Source organism: Tiliqua scincoides, chromosome 2 (genome assembly GCF_035046505.1).
Source record: "Tiliqua scincoides isolate rTilSci1 chromosome 2, rTilSci1.hap2, whole genome shotgun sequence".
NCBI classification, from domain to species: domain Eukaryota; kingdom Metazoa; phylum Chordata; class Lepidosauria; order Squamata; family Scincidae; genus Tiliqua; species Tiliqua scincoides.
In genome coordinates, this window is record NC_089822.1 from 160757582 (window position 1) to 160770766 (window position 13185).

Below are 13185 nucleotides of genomic sequence, written 5' to 3' on the forward strand. Positions count from 1 at the left end.
AAATGAAAACCAAGGAGGTAAAAACATGCTTTTGTAAAAATGCTCTAAATGCAAAGTGAAGTGAGAGAGGGTGTTCTTGAGGATGCACTGGGGAAGAGGTTTGTGTACGTGTATGTCATTGTTCTGCCCTGCTCTTTTAGAGGCAGTCAGGCTTTTTCTAACTATATGGCAAGAACAGTGGCAACAGCGATCCAAAACAGGAGGAACAGTCCCACATTTACTTGGAGGTCAGTCCCAGAAAGTTGTCAAAGAAGTTTAAGTCTAGGTTAGTGTGCACAGAATTGCTGTACCCTTAATCGAGAGTAAGTGCCTTTGAACTCAGTAGTGCTTACTACTGAGTAAACATGCATCACAGTACAATTAGCTTTATTTGAATTTCTACCTTCTGCACCATTATTAAAAGGCACAGTAGCTCATTCTACATACATAAGACCTTTATTGGCATAGATAACAGAAATACAGAACAACAAACAAACATCCAGAACACACACACAAACAATAAAATAAAACATACATAATCATCCAATACCCCCTCCCCCCATTCACCATAATATAGCAGAAGACCCAGAATTCCGTCCTGCCAGAATCCCAGAAACAAAGTTGGCAACCTTGTCAAGAGAGTCAGTATCCTCTATAGAAAGAAGAGTTTGTAATTTAAATGAATCCTCCCAACCCTGCATTTTGTTCAGCAATGGAGCGAGATAGTTCTTACAAAGGGTGTCATGCAGTGGGCAATAAAAAATATATGATGTAATGTCTCCACACAATTATTCACAGGTACATCTTCTTCCTGAGTAGGGAATACCACTAAACCTGCCCGCTAGCAGAGCTGATGGAAATGCATTGCATCTCGCAAGGGAGAATGCTCTGCGAGCCTGTGGGCACTGCAGATGAGAAAAGAAAGAAGCTGGCTTCCCAAATCTGACTGGGATGTGCAGATGGAGAGGGGAGCAAATGGTGTTAGCTGCACAGAATAAGTAGCTCATTCTATTAACAAAAAGAGTTTGGCACACAAACCTTTCCCCCACCATGGCTGTCGTTATCATTGTAGAGATTATATATCTGAACAGCCTTCAAATGTTTGTTATTAATGCTTAAGGGACTACATTCATAACATGACAAACCAATGTGAGTGTGTGTGTGTGTGTGGAGGGGGTGCAAATCAGGGTCTTTGGCACTGTTGGCTTACTGTCAATTCTGTGACAACAATTGCAGAGATTGTTTATATGAACATCCCAAAAGAACACTTTGTTGGGCTGGTGGAGACTGTGACCTAGACACTCCATAATAAATTTCAGGAAGACTGAATGCACCATTCAAGTGGACAGATTTTTAAGAATGAAAAGCAGTAGATAACAATAATAACCATTTCAAAAACATAGAAAATTCACATACTGAAAAATCCCATTCAGTGAGTATTTCTCTTGTCCTCCAAAAAGCATAGGAAATTAAAAATAAAGGTGATTACCCTAACTGCCATGCCAGGTAAGTAGTAAAGACCAGTGGTGTCACTAGGGGGGTGCGTGCCACACCGGATGATGCGCACAGGGGTGGTTACACGCTAAAATCATGGTGGTTAGGAGTAATACCGTCATATTATATACCGTGGGATGCAGAATTTCCAGCAGAATGCAATGCAAAAAGTCAGAGTGAAAATCTCCTTTCTATCAAAAGTTATGGCCAGAAAACTGGAGAACAAAAAATGCATGGAGCCCTATGGAAAGTGAAACTGAGCCATATCGTGTGTTTACTCATGAGTAGGCGAACTTGCTTTAGTCTTTTGGAAGGGGCAGGCTGAGAGGAATCCAAAGACACCAGAATGGTCCTGATCCAATGAATGCAGCCCCCCAAAAACACCTGAGAAGGAAGTCCCTCCCTCCAAGCAGATGAATATATTGAGCCCTATGGAAAGCAAAACTAAGCCTCAAGGTCGCGTTTACTCACGAGTAAGCAAACATGTCTTCACTGATGGTCAGGCCAGGCAAAGGGGAATGTGATGCCACCAGAATGGTCCTAATCTGATGGAACTGGATCTCGACATATGCTCCAGAAGGCAGCCTCCAACCCCCCCCCCCCCCACTAAAAAGGATCAAAACAGAGGCTTCAACTGATAAGGTGAACTTTTTTGAGCCTTGCACAGCCAGGTGGATCCTGACAGTGATCTGGTTTAAACAGAAGTTCTTAAATTGAACTGGGCACTGGGTAGGGTTGAAAACCTTACTGATTTTGGAGGGGGGGGGGTGTTATTGCAGGCAGGCTACAGAGGAAATTCACTTGGTGGACCAGGGCTGGCTTCTGCTTATTTAATTATTTGTTTTACTTTAATTATTTATACTTATTTATTTTAATTTGCCTGATGTCACTTCCACCATGACTTCACTTCTGGTGGGTCTTGGACAGATTGTCATTCTAAAAAGTGGGTCCCAATGCTGAAAGTTTAAGAACTGCTGCAATAAGGTGTTAGTAAGTTGATACCTGGGGGGGAGGTGAGGCGTGACCTGGGGAGGAGGTAAGGTGAAGTGTGAATAATACCATCATGTTGTATATCAATCAATGAGTAATTTCATGCAGAATGTGTTCTATCTTTGTTCTAGGTACAGCCAAAAAACCAGTGGGGGCGGAGTGATGGTACATCACCACGCCCAACACCTGGGGTGTTGCCCCGCCCACTGCATGGGGGCATCCTGCACCGGGTGACTCGAACCCTAGTGACGCCACTGGTAAAGACTATACAGTCACATTGTATTATGCTAGCTTTACAACTAGGCTCCATACACCCACACTTTGCTTGGTCTTTTAACTGATCATTGGGCTGGAGAGGGGGTTATCGAGGCAGAAATTCAACCAGGTTAAGCTTCCTCATCACTTGCTAGAGATGCATCTGATGAGTGACTGCCTAATACAGTACATCTTTACAAGGCACAGTGTTTTCCCAAAATGCCAACTATGACTATAGTAAATGTCAGGCAGAAATTCTTTAAGAGTTGAGTTGCTGCTACTAACACTTTGAAAACCAGAAAATGCACATATAAAACATCACCTCCCTTGGAATCTTGTCTTTCCCCTTCTTTTAAATGGATGACAGCAGAACAGTTACTATAGTCACCTAGTGAATTCATGGCAGAGGAAAGATTTGAACAGGAGACTGGTTACATGAGCTACACTTCATTTTCTACTACTGTAATTTTTCTGTTGCTTATCTTTATTACAACATTTATTGACTTTTTACTGTCCAGATGAGCACAAAAATATCAATCAATTGGGGAGGGGATAGGTGTGGGGAGACGGGGTAGCTACTTATATTAAAGAACCTGGAATGCAGAGTTCATTTTCTAGAAGAAATTATACTTCCCCCTAATGCCAGGTACTGAAATAGCATCAAGGAGAGGAAAGATCAAAGGACAGGAAAATAATTACATGGAGCTATGATATCCAAAGCCCAGCAAGGCTCTGTCCCAGATTATCAACAAAATGGTCTCTTCCTTGTCACAGAAATAAACAAGCAAAAATGCTGCTGTTGGCTCTTTTAAAGGCTCATCTGTGATGAGCCAAAAAGCAAATTTGTCACCGAGGTGGGTCTTCATCTTTGCAACAGAGAGCTTTCCTTACTCGTTCACAGAACACCTGATCTGATGATCTTTAGAAAAGGTTCAAGGCTCGTATTTTCCAACAAAGAGCAAGTGCTTGGCTCAAGTTTAGATTTTCTGGAGTTAAGTCCAGTGGTGTAGGTTGGCCAGCTGGTGCCCAGGGACCGGGTGATGTGATAACAGCCCCCATGTCACTGTGACACTCCCCGTGCCTATGCTGTCGCCCTCTCCTCCATGCATGCATGGCCCTGGCACTAGAAATGGTTCCAATTGGAACCGAAAAAGAGAATGAGGGAAAGAGGGCCAATTTCGTGGCATTTGCCATATGCCTCAGGTAAGAGCTATCACCCCCACACTCAGCGGAGAGGGTGGAAAACCGCCACTCCAAAACAGGGGGATGTACCCCCCAGTCTCATCTTAGCTTGACAATGGTAAAATCAATAGGCAAAAATTATTCCAGAAGAGAGACTGGGCCGGGGCAGACTGCCTGTTGGAAGCAAATGATCAATCCAGCAGCCAGATTAAGGCATGAGGACAATGCTAACTGGAGAAAAATGAGCAAAGGTCAAACCTCTATTTTTAGTTAAGTCAATAGGCAAAGATTCCTCCATGTCGATACAACAGAAAGTCACCAGCCCCCTTGCTGTTCCTTTTTCGATGCTGCAAAACGGACACAGAATTGAAAAGGCAACACTTTTGATGGGCTCCGCTTTTGAGATACGCAGGAGTTGTTACAGTAAGATGGTTCCTCACTATCACCCATATGCCATTTTCCTGTATCTCACAAAAATAACAGCTGAGAAAATCGAAGTTCATTCAGAAGGAAAATTATTTTTCCTAGACAAATCCGTTCAACCCAATACATTTTGCCCGTCGTTTTGAAATTCTGCTCAATGGCTATGAGTCCTATATACACATATACGTACTTTATTTTGCAGAAGTCAATTCACCCATTCAGACAGACAATAAGGTATTCTTTCTGGTGTTACCTTGAACTGCCATTCTGGAGACCACCCACACACTATTTTACTGAGAAATCCTTTAAGAGCTTATATAACGTGGTGCATACAAGAATACTTTGTGTATATATTGAAGGTGACACTTGTTCATGCCAGCCAGTGCTCTTAGAGGATACTCTAAAATGAAAGATATCATTTAACAAGAATCCACAATTCCAATTTATACTTTTATACTAGAAGAAAGAAGCTATTACCTGACCAGCTATACTAGAAGTAGTTCTTGATAACAGAAAGTGGCATTTAACATAAACATAAGAACATAAGAACAGCCCCACTGGATCAGGCCATAGGCCCATCTAGTCCAGCTTCCTGTATCTCACAGCGGCCCACCAAATGCCCCAGGGAGCACACCAGATAACAAGAGACCTCATCCTGGTGCCCTCCCCTGCATCTGGCATTCTGACATAACCCATTTCTAAAATCAGGAGGTTGCGCATACACATCATGGCTTGTACCCCATAATGGATTTTTCCTCCAGAAACTTGTCCAATCCCCTTTTAAAGGCATCCAGGCCAGATGCCGTCACCACATCCTGTGGCAAGGAGTTCCACAGACCCACACGCTGAGTAAAGAAATATTTTCTCTTGTCTGTTCCAACTCTCCCAACACTCAATTTTAGTGGATGTCCCCTGGTTCTGGTGTTATGTGAGAGTGTAAAGAGCATCTCCCTATCCACTCTGTCCATCCCCTGCATAATTTTGTATGTCTCAATCATGTCCCCCCTCAGGAGTCTCTTTTCTAGGCTGAAGAGGCCCAAACGCCATAGCCTTTCCTCGTAAGGAAGTTGCCCCAGCCCCATAATCATCTTAGTCGCTCTCTTTTGCACCTTTTCCATTTCCACTATGTCTTTTTTGAGATGCGGCAACCAGAACTGGAAACAATACTCCAGGTGTGGCCTTACCATAGATTTGTACAATGGCATTATAATATTAGCCGTTTTGTTCTCAATACCTTTCCTAATGATCCCAAGCATAGAATTGGCCTTCTTCACTGCCGCCGCACATTGGTTTGACACTTTCATCAACCTGTCCACCACCACCCCAAGATCTCTCTCCTGATCTGTCACAGACAGCTCAGAACCCATCAGCCTATATCTAAAGTTTTGATTTTTTTGCCCCAATGTGCATGACTTTACACTTACTGACATTGAAGCGCATCTGCCATTTTGTTGCCCATTCTGCCAGTCTGGAGAGATCCTTCTGGAGCTCCTCACAATCACTTCTGGTCTTCACCACTCGGAAAAGTTTGGTGTCGTCTGCAAACTTTCAAACCTCACTGCTCACCCCTGTCTCCAGGTCATTTATGAAGAGGTTGAAAAGCACCGGTCCCAGGACAGATCCTTGGGGCACACCGCTTTTCACCTCTCTTCATTGTGAAAATTGCCCATTGACACCCACTCTCTGCTTCCTGGCCTCCAACCAGTTCTCAATCCATGAGAGGACCTGGCCTCTAATTCCCTGACTGTGGAGTTTTTTCAGTAGCCTTTGGTGAGGGACCATGTCGAACGCCTTCTGAAAGTCCAGGTATATAATGTCCACGGGTTCTCGCGCATCCACATGCCTGCTGACCTTTTCAAAGAATTCTATAAGGTTTGTGAGGCAAGACTTACCCTTACAGAAGCCATGCTGATTCTCCCTCAGCAAGGCCTGTTCGTCTATGTGTGTTGAGATTCTGTCTTTGATGAAGCATTCCACCATCTTACCCGGTATAGATGTTAGGTTGACCGGCCTATAGTTTCCCGGGTCCCCCCTCTTTCCCTTTTTAAAGATAGGCGTGACATTTGCTATCCTCCAATCTTCTGGTACCGTGGCCGTTTTGAGGGACAAGTTGCATACCTTAGTCAAGAGATCTGCAACTTCATTCTTCAATTCCTTAATAACTCTTGGGTGGATGCCATCAGGGCCCGGTGACTTATTGATCTTTAATTTATCAATGAGGTCTGAAACATCTTCTCTTTTAACCTCTATCTGACTTAACTCCTCAGTCAGGAGGGGCTGTTCGGGCAGCGGTATCTGCCTGAGGTCTTCTGCCGTGAACACAGATGCAAAGAACTCATTTAATTTCTCTGCCACCTCTAAGTCTCCTTTTATCTCCCCTTTCCCTCCCTCACCATCCAGAGGGCCAACCGCTTTTCTGGCAGGTTTCCTGCTTCTAACATATTTGAAGAAGCTTTTATTATTCCCCTTAATGCTGCTGGCCATGCGTTCCTCATAGTCTCGCTTGGCTTCCCGTATCACCTTCTTACATTTCTTTTGCCACAGTTTATGTTCCTTTTTATTCTCCTCATTAGGGCAAGACTTCCATTTACGGAAGGAAGCTTCCTTGCCCTTCACAGCCTCTCTAACTTGGCTGGTTAGCCATGCGGGCACCCTCCTGGATTTAGTGGAACCCTTCTTTCTTTGTGGTATACACCTCTGCTGGGCCTCTATTACTGTTGTTTTAAGCAGCCTCCATGCACTCTGGAGAGATTGGACTCTTTTTACCCTCCCTTTCAACCTCCTCCTAACCAGCCTCCTCATTTGAGGGAAGTCCGCCCGTCGGAAGTCAAGGGTTTTTGTTAGAGATTTGCCTGGTATTCTTCCCCCAATGTGCATTTCAAAACGGATCGGATAAAATAACTTTTACAACAAGCACCAGTAGCTGAACAGTTGCAAATTAATAAACTAATTACAATTGTTGGTTTTAAACCAAAGTATTCCTAGAACAGAGGTGTCCAAACTTTTTGCAGGAGGGCCACATAATCTATCTGACACTGTATCGATGGCTGGGAAAAAAGAATTAATTTACATTTAAAATTTGAATAAATGTACATACAAGAATATATTAGAGAAGGAACTTATATGAATGAATGAAGGACTCATGATAACTCAAGGCCTATAAAAGGCCATGTGTAAAGCAAGTCTGGCCTTTCCTTCACTGCCACTGCTGCTTCACAGATGTGAAACAGCAAACAATGGAGGGAGCTGTCAGCCCACCACTCATGTGAGAGGTCGAACAGTTGGCCCTGGTGCTGAGAGCAGTCATGTTGGGCCAGCATGGGCTCCAGCAAGTGTCCAGTGGGCTAGAGACTCATTGGAGACTAGGGGCTCCCTGTGGGCTGGATTGGGGGTTCCCCAGGGCCAGGGTTTGGGCATTCCTGCCCTAGAACAAGAGACTGCCCATCCACATACCCAACACTACAGCCCTTCCTGTCATTGTTGCATTGAATCATAACTCACAAAGCTTGGAAGCCATCACTCACACACGTGTCCATTAGACAGAAACATTCTAAAACATGCATCACTGAATTCTGGTTCATGGCGGAGAAGACCCAGAAATGCTCAACAGCATCCCTTATCAGCAAGATGCATTTTTTAAAACAATTCTTTATAGTTTAATGAAGTAAATAACAATAACTGTACTCTTCAAGAAGCTTTAAAAGATAAAAGGTACTGGAAGCAAAGTGGAACCATTAGGAAAAGCAAATTCAGCCCAGAAAGTTTGCAAGTTGTATCTGCAGGACAAGGGTTTCTGCCTTTGACACCATTGACCATGATGTCCTTCTGGATGGGCTGGCTAGGGCTTTGAGGCACTGTTTTGCAGTGGTTCTGCTCCTTCCTGGCCAATTGACCCAGATGATAAGACTGTTTGACACCCTGACCATTGACCTGCAAGTTCAATGCAGAGTCACTGGGATCTATCTTGTCCCCCATGCTGTTTAATATCTACATGAACCTGCTGGGGGAAGTCATTTGGGAATTTCAAATTAGTGTCACCAGCTCTCTCTCTCTCTCTCACTTTTCCACCAGTTTCCAAGGGGGCTGTCAAATTCTGGAGCACTGTCTGGAAGTGGTCAGGGCCTGGATGAGGACTAATAAACTGAAATTCAATCTGGACCAGACAGAGGTCATCCTACATGAGTATTAGATCTACAATTTGCTCTAGATGGGGTAGCACTCCCTCTTAGGACACCTCAGAATGCAAGATGCAAGGGATGGCACCAGGATGCAGGTTTCTGTTATCTTGTGTGCTCTCTGAGACATTTCGTGGGCCACTGTGAGACACAGGAAGCTGGACTAGATGGGCCTTTGGCCTGATCCAGTGGGGCTCTTCTTATGTTCTTAAAGACTAGACTCAGTCTGGGAGTCCTCCTAGATCCACAGCTATCCCTGGATGCTCAGGCCTCTGTCCCTTGGCCTCTTTAGCTTAGAGGACATATGAATGTTCTACAGATTTAAGTGCGGTCATATAGAAGAGGGAGACAAAATTAGCGATGGGTGCAGAAACCAATGGCTACAAACAGAATATTAACAAGGGTTTGGTTTGAAATTTAAAATCTAACCAACCAAAAAGGTTTGGTTAGAAATTTGGGGGAAAAAACTGCAAGAGACACCAGATTTCTGAGATCTTTTAAAGAAATCTTGAAAGTATTTTTCTATCTATAGAATACTAGTACAAAGGAATCTTACAAGGTATAAGTCAAGGTATAAGTCAAGGTATAAATGTAAGAAGAATGTTTCTCACCGTATCATAAAAGAAATTGCACATTCTCCCTGCAACAAGATCTTGGCTCCCCACTCCTCTGAAACCATCAGGAACTTCAACACCCAGAAATCTAATGAATGGGTTTTGTTCAAACCGGATCTGAATAGTTGCCATTGAGGGACGGAGGGGCAGCTTGGGGAAAGAATTTTTCTTCAAGTTTGGATTGTAAGCAACCTTGGTATTTTGCCTTTCCATGTGTTGATTTGGTTCACCAGAATATGCTATCTTTAGATATTGTCCTGTAAACACTTTTTTGCAGAGCACCTACTCTTTGCTTGTTGCATACTGTGATCTGAATTGCACAGGTTAATGGAAGCTTGACCTTTGATGTAATTAAGCCAAGTTGCCTATTTTCAGGAAATATATCCAGTACTACAAGATTTTTTTTTTTACACCATGAAACAGTGTGTTGAAATGCTAAAGATCTGTATTTTCAGTGACACAAGCCAAAGGACTCATCCTTGCTTTGTAACAGTCAATATATCTTGTCATCTATTCATGTATCATGCTGTATTTAGACATACTTTTTCTGACATACAGTTATAAATTGTCACTGGTATTTCAGAAATGTGACTAAGGATACTTTCAATGGAGCAGGCAGGTCGGTGGGCCTGCGCCGCATCCAGCACAAGTTTGGGGCCAGAATCGGCACAACCCGCAGCAAGGGGAAAACTTTCCCCTTTCCCTGTGTTGTGCTGTACTGACCCCAATGGGTCTACTTGGATCTAAGCCACCCCAGGAGGTGGCTACGTTCGAGTAGAATGGAGCAGCCAGAGGCTGCTCTGAGCAGTGGCGTCACTAGGATTCGCGTCACCCGGTGTGGGAGGCCTGCGCGTCACCCCATGCAGTGGGTGGGGCAACGCCCCAGGTGATGGGCGTGGTTATGTACCATCGCTTTGCCCCAACTGGTTTTTTGGCTGTACCTTTTGTTAGAACACAGATATTTCAATGAGGTTTATTTCATTGCATTCTGCATGAAATTATGCATTGATTGATATATACCATGATGGTATTATTCCTCCAAATTCTGATTTTAGTGAGTTTGAAAACTTGTAGAGTCACACACCCCGTGTCAACTTACTAACACCTTATTGCAGCAGTTCTCAAACTTTTAGCACTGGGACCCACTTTTTAGAATGACAATCTGTCCAGGACCCACTGGAAGTGATGTCATGGCCAGAAGTGACATCATCAAGCAAATTAAAATAATTATAAATAATTAAATTAAAAGAAATAATTAAATAAGAGGGAGTCAGTCCTGATCCACCAAATGAATCTATTCTGAAGTAAGTCCTATTGTGGTCAATGGGGCTTATTCTCAGGAAGGTGGGAAGGATTGCAGCCTGTGAGCATAATCCTATGCATGTCTACTCTGAAGTAAGTCCCATAGTGGTCAATGGGGCTTACTCTGTAGTCTGCCTGCAATAACAACCCCCCAAAAAGAATCTGTGAGATTTCCAGCCCTCCCCAGTGCCCAGTTTAAGGTTCTTCTATTTCAGGCATATCAATACAAAGACCCTCCTGGCTTTGCAAGTGCAAAATAGAAAACATTCCCCTTACCATTCAAGCCTCTTTGTTCTTTGGGGGGGGGCTGCCTTCTGTTGCACTCCAGCTCCATCGGATCAGGACCCTTCTGGTGTCCTCACATTCCTCTTTGCCTGGCCTGACCACCAGCCAAGGCACCTCCGACTACTCGCAAATAAACGTGACTGTGAGGTTGCTTTGCTTTGCTTTGCAGCTGGGAGAGAGGGAGGGACTGATCTCCTCCTCGGGTGTTTTTGGGGGGCTGCATTCATTGGATCGGGACTGTTCTGGTGTCGTTGGATTCCTCTCAGCCTGCCCTTTCTGACGGACTAAGGCAAGTCTGCCTAACCACGAGTAAATGCGTGATACGGTTCACTTTCACTTTCCATAGGGCTCCATGCATTTTTTCCTTCTGGTTTTTTGGTCATAACTTTTGAACGAAAGGAGCTATTTCAATTCCGTTTCTTGCACTGCACTCCGCTGGCCATTCCACATCCAACGGTGTATGGCATGATACAGTAGTTCCTAACCATGCAATGTTAGTGCGTCCTTCCCCCAGGGCACGTCACCCCCGGCACATCACCTGGTGCGGCCTGCACCTCTTGCACCCCCCTAGCAACGCCAGTGGCTCCGAGCCACCCAAGAACAGGGTCAGGATGCAGCATAATTGCTGCATCCTGGCCCCACTCCTGCTCCCCCCCACATCCCCTGGAACACCCTCCCACCAACCTGAAACGCCTCCTCCCCGCTCTCCCTAGTCCCCTTAGTCGGCTGAGTTTGGCTGACACAAATGTACTCCGCCAGATCTAAATCCAGCATGGGGAGGCCACCGCAACTCCTTGTGCTGGCCTTCCTGACTCTAAAGTTGGTCCAAACGTGCCTTATGGCACAAATTACTTGTGCCAGCCTAACCTGGGCGTTAGGGTTGCGCTGTAAAGCCATACTAGAGGACAGATGGAACACACACACAAAAACCATATTATAATTACAGGTTTTTTTCTTCTTACCGATATAACTGAAAATCCTCTTCTGTAAAAGTACCACTGATTTTATCACCAAAGTACCTAAAAAAGATGAGTCAAATCTCAGATAAATGCAAGCTAAATCTGCACCAATCAATGCCTTAGACTGCAATCCTAACCACACTTTCCTGAGAGTAAGCCCCATTGAACGAAATATGACTTCTGAGTAAATCCGGTTAGGATTGTGCCCTAAATTTCCTTTGCAAATAAAATAAACCTACTGAAACCAAACCTCTTAATAGGGATTTGTTTTAAAAACTGCAATAGTCCCAGAGTGATAATTATTAATTTCTGGAAGCAAAAAAGAATGCCATGTTTGCTGATTTCATAGGAAAGAAGGAAAAAACAGATCACATCTTAAAAATGGGATGGAAGTTTCTCTGCCTCCTCCATTACAGACAATGTATATCTAAACAGCTCTTACATCCAGCACTTATGGAGAGATCAACATACCTACTGGTCTTCTAAGGGCTCAGCAGCCATATCACTTACGATTTGTGATTCGTATCGCATACCATTTTGGAAATGGTCTGGGAACTTGCTGAGGAGTCCATCAATTTCCTGCAGAATCTGACTTCTGTTTCTCTTTATAAATCCATAACTCACATTGAAAAGCCAGGAGCACCACAGTCAAAAACACCCAATGACACAGATGTAAAAAATGCAACTCTACATTACCTGTACATGTTAACAAAATGCTTCCCTAATGAAAGAACTCCAGAGTGCAAGTCCAGAATTGAAGCCTGGGGGGGGGGGGAGAATCAAAGAAAGAAAATCAGTAAATGGAAGGAAAATATCTCAGGCTACTTTATTCCTTAAAATAACTTATAATGTTTGGAGGTTGAATCTCTGTTCTACCCAGGTTCAGACATTTGGCGTAAAGTTGCACTGGTCCTAAATATTACCTATGTTAGTCAGGAACTGAGGCAAGACTTGACTTACCCAGTGTTTTCTCCTACAGTTCAGCTGTGTGCATGTATACGTTTCAGAACTTAATACATATGCAACCAAATACCCATACCATAGTTTGCATATGTTCATGCAGTTCATGGCTGAACACAGTCACGTTCTGGCAACTCCTGCGACGCCGCTGGAACCAACCGTATTGGCCTCTGCCTTTCCATTGGACCATTTCAGCGACGTGGAGAGGGGGGATTTGCTGCATGGGTAACAGCCTATCCCCCATACCTACTTTACCCAGGCTTCGCGCACTGGAGAGGACACTCTGTTCCAGAACCACCATTCAGAGCGTGACACCATAGTCTTCCGAGACTGAAGGATGCCATAGTTTGCATATGTTAACCCCTGTACAGTTCGAAAGCAATTTACTCTCCACCACTAAGTCTGGGAGGGGAAAAAAGTTAATAAACATCCCAGCATAAGGACTGGTTTTCAATGTTCTTCTCTTGACCTTGTCTTTTAATTTCAGTCATTACAGAAGGACGCTTCATACTACCCTTTTGAGTTAGCCTGGTTGGTTGGCAACCTTCAGTCTCGAAAGACTATGGT

At 44.0% G+C, this 13185-nt stretch overlaps 1 protein-coding gene across 1 annotated transcript in view; it reads right to left on the bottom strand.

Annotated features, from left to right (window-relative positions):
* Window positions 1-13185, bottom strand: part of OGFOD3 (2-oxoglutarate and iron dependent oxygenase domain containing 3) — a 53127-nt gene that overhangs the window by 20807 nt on the left and 19135 nt on the right. Inside the window, exons 5-6 of the mRNA XM_066616639.1 lie at window positions 12355-12419; window positions 11662-11718 (exon numbers count right to left, since the gene is read on the bottom strand). Coding sequence (XP_066472736.1) covers window positions 11662-11718; window positions 12355-12419 — 122 coding nt within the window. The remainder of the gene's footprint in view (window positions 1-11661; window positions 11719-12354; window positions 12420-13185) is intronic.